Consider the following 2500-nt stretch of genomic DNA (forward strand, 5'->3'; position numbering starts at 1 on the left):
TACGTTGAAACGAGCTCTTGAACAAACACCAGGGCTGCTGGTGGAATGCCAAAGGTGTCCTCAGGAAGGTCAACCAAGGTCTTGACCTGAGGAGCTCATGGAGAACATGGAGAATCTGAAAAGAAGTTTGGGGGATCTTGAGGAGGTTCCACCGCTGCTCCGCCATCAGATCGGATCAGATCAGCAGTTCAGATTCTTCACCAGCAGGGAGCGCCAGCACACACAAATGGACATACACGCGCGCACACACACACATGTGCACGGACACATAAACACACACAAATGGACATACAGGCACGTACACACACATGCACACGCGCACACACACACACACACACACACACTCGGCGTGGGCTGTGCCCACTCTCAATGATGAGGTGCTGATGCATCCCTCTTGCTTTTTGCTCAGTTGTTGCTATGGCTACGGTGAGGCTGAGGCTGGGGGGATGGGGGTCTCCATGGCAACAGGATGAGCCTGAATGCATGTGTACGTGCACGCGTGCGAGCGTGCGTGCGCGTGTGTTTTCACCGGGATCTTTTTGTCAGGATTCAGTCTTCGCCGGCGGCCAAGTGACATCACGTAGGGGAGGGGATTCCTCGCCGGGCGAGCGAGGCCGGGGGAGAGAGGGAGGGGGCGGATGTGCAGCGGAGCGTCAGGACGGAGGAGAAGAGCGAGGGAGCGGGCGGAGGAGGGGGAGGAGGAGGAGGAACCAGGGATGACAGAGGACGAGCGCTGAGCAGCTTCTCCTTCCAGCAGAGGATTCGCTCGCCGTCCGATCCGGGTTTTTGTTTTTTTGGACGAGCGAGGGAGCGAGGGAGCGAGTGAGGGAGCGAGCCGCCCGTCATGTCCGAGGCTGCTCTCCGGGACCCGGACCTGACCAGCTGGACGGGGCGGCGCTGAGGGGCGGTTAATTATTCATCCGCGACTCCGTCCGTCTTTATGTAACCCGCCGCCGGGAGCGAGCAACGCGGAAGCAGGAAGTGATGTTTGTGTCGGTGTGGTACGCCAAGAAGATGGGACGGCGGTTCATCAACAACGTGCGTCGTGCCAAGAGACACCGGCAGAGGATGATGGTACGAAGCTCGCCGTGTCTTTAACCCGTGCGTCGGCCGTCGGGAGGCCTCACGCCGCCTTCTCCTCCCCTCACACCTGATAAGCGGCGGCGTTAGCAAAACTCCAAGCGGCACCGCTAGCCTCCGCCCACGGAGCCATTAGCTCGGGCTAGCCGCGAGCTAGCTCGGCTCCGTGGCGGTCCGGGGGAGGTGAAGGGCGGGTTGGCTGCGGTTGGCGCCGAAGCGTTGGCCGGGTTGCGGCGCATCGTCCGCCTTTAACACGGGACGATAATGCACTTCCGGGTCTGAACCCTCGTCCGGGGCGACGACGACGGCGAGAGCCGCGACGTCTTCAGCAAGGAAGAGCGAACCGGGGCCAGAATGGCAGTGGTGTCGTCGTAGTAACGAGATAGTTACCTGGTCAGACACCGTTTAGCAGTTAGCTCACCAGACTTGGCCGTGGCTAACTAGTCAATTGTGGTTAACTGTGGCTAACCATGGCTAACAGATGAGTAGCTGCCTGCTGGTAAACAGCTACCCTACTGTACCCTGTACTATTCAAGTACGGGGTACAGGTCCTGGAGAAGTACCAGGTCATAAAGAAGAGTACAAGTCCTGCCTCCTAATGCAGACGGTTTGAAGGAAGGCAAAGCTTCTTCATTGGCCGATAGCAGTGATTAGCTAGCAGTGAATGTTTGGCTAACCTTGTTCAATCATGGCTACCTAGCTAACAGTTGCTAAAAGGCTAAACGTGGCCGAGTCATCGGCGCGTACCGGTCTGTGGGCGGAGCTCGCCGCCTTGTTTGGGATGACGGACTGGCTGATTGGCTCCCGGCGGCGGCGTGTGTCAGGGGGCGGAGCGAGTCTCCTCATCACACGGTCACCCGGGCAACCACATGGAGAAAAACACGGGGCCCACAGCTCTGTGTATGTGTATGTGTTCGTGTGTGTGTGTGTGTGTGTGTGTGTGTGTGTGTGTGTGTGTGTGTGAGAGAGAGAGAGCAGGACATGCTCTATAGGCTCAGATCATTTACCTGTGTGGTGTTTGATGGTGTGGAGCTGTGGTTCTCGGGGGGGGGGGGCATCGTGGGAAATGAAGTGTGTTTAATTAATTCAGTGTGAACTGTAACTCACTTCCTGTTACATAACCAGGCTCGTTCTGCTGCCTCCGTCCTCTGAGGAGCTGCAGACAGCTGTTCACACCAGGTGTGTGTGTGTGTGTGTGTGTGTGTGTGTGTGTGTGTGTTGGGGGGTTATCTTCTTATCTGTCGATCTCGATCATCGGGAAATCACCATAGCAACGGGCCACGCTGACCCGGGGACGGGGTGCCGTGTGAAATGCAGGGAGAGGGTTTCAGCGCTGCGGTGGCGGCGGGAGGCGGCAGGAGGCGGGGTTTGGCGCCGGGGGTTCACGTGGTGGCGCTCAGCATGCGCTCGCAGCACGGCC

General features: G+C 58.4%; 1 protein-coding gene across 7 annotated transcripts in view; it reads left to right on the top strand.

Moving 5' to 3' along the window:
• dlg4b (discs, large homolog 4b (Drosophila)) overlaps positions 1-2500 on the top strand; it is a 14116-nt gene that overhangs the window by 4907 nt on the left and 6709 nt on the right. For 2 of the 7 annotated variants that reach the window (XM_086165490.1, XM_086165493.1), the window contains exon 1: positions 661-1074. The exons of the other annotated variants lie outside the window; for them this stretch is intronic. In XM_086165490.1, the coding sequence (XP_086021616.1) occupies positions 985-1074 (90 nt within the window). In that variant the 5' untranslated portion in view covers positions 661-984. Of the gene's footprint in view, positions 1-660; positions 1075-2500 lie in introns of those variants that run through there. 7 annotated transcript variants of the gene reach the window in all.

Source organism: Fistularia commersonii, chromosome 19, assembly GCF_037954325.1.
Source record: "Fistularia commersonii isolate RoL2024-O1a breed Wild chromosome 19, RoL_Fcom_v1.0, whole genome shotgun sequence".
Lineage (NCBI taxonomy): Eukaryota > Metazoa > Chordata > Actinopteri > Syngnathiformes > Fistulariidae > Fistularia > Fistularia commersonii.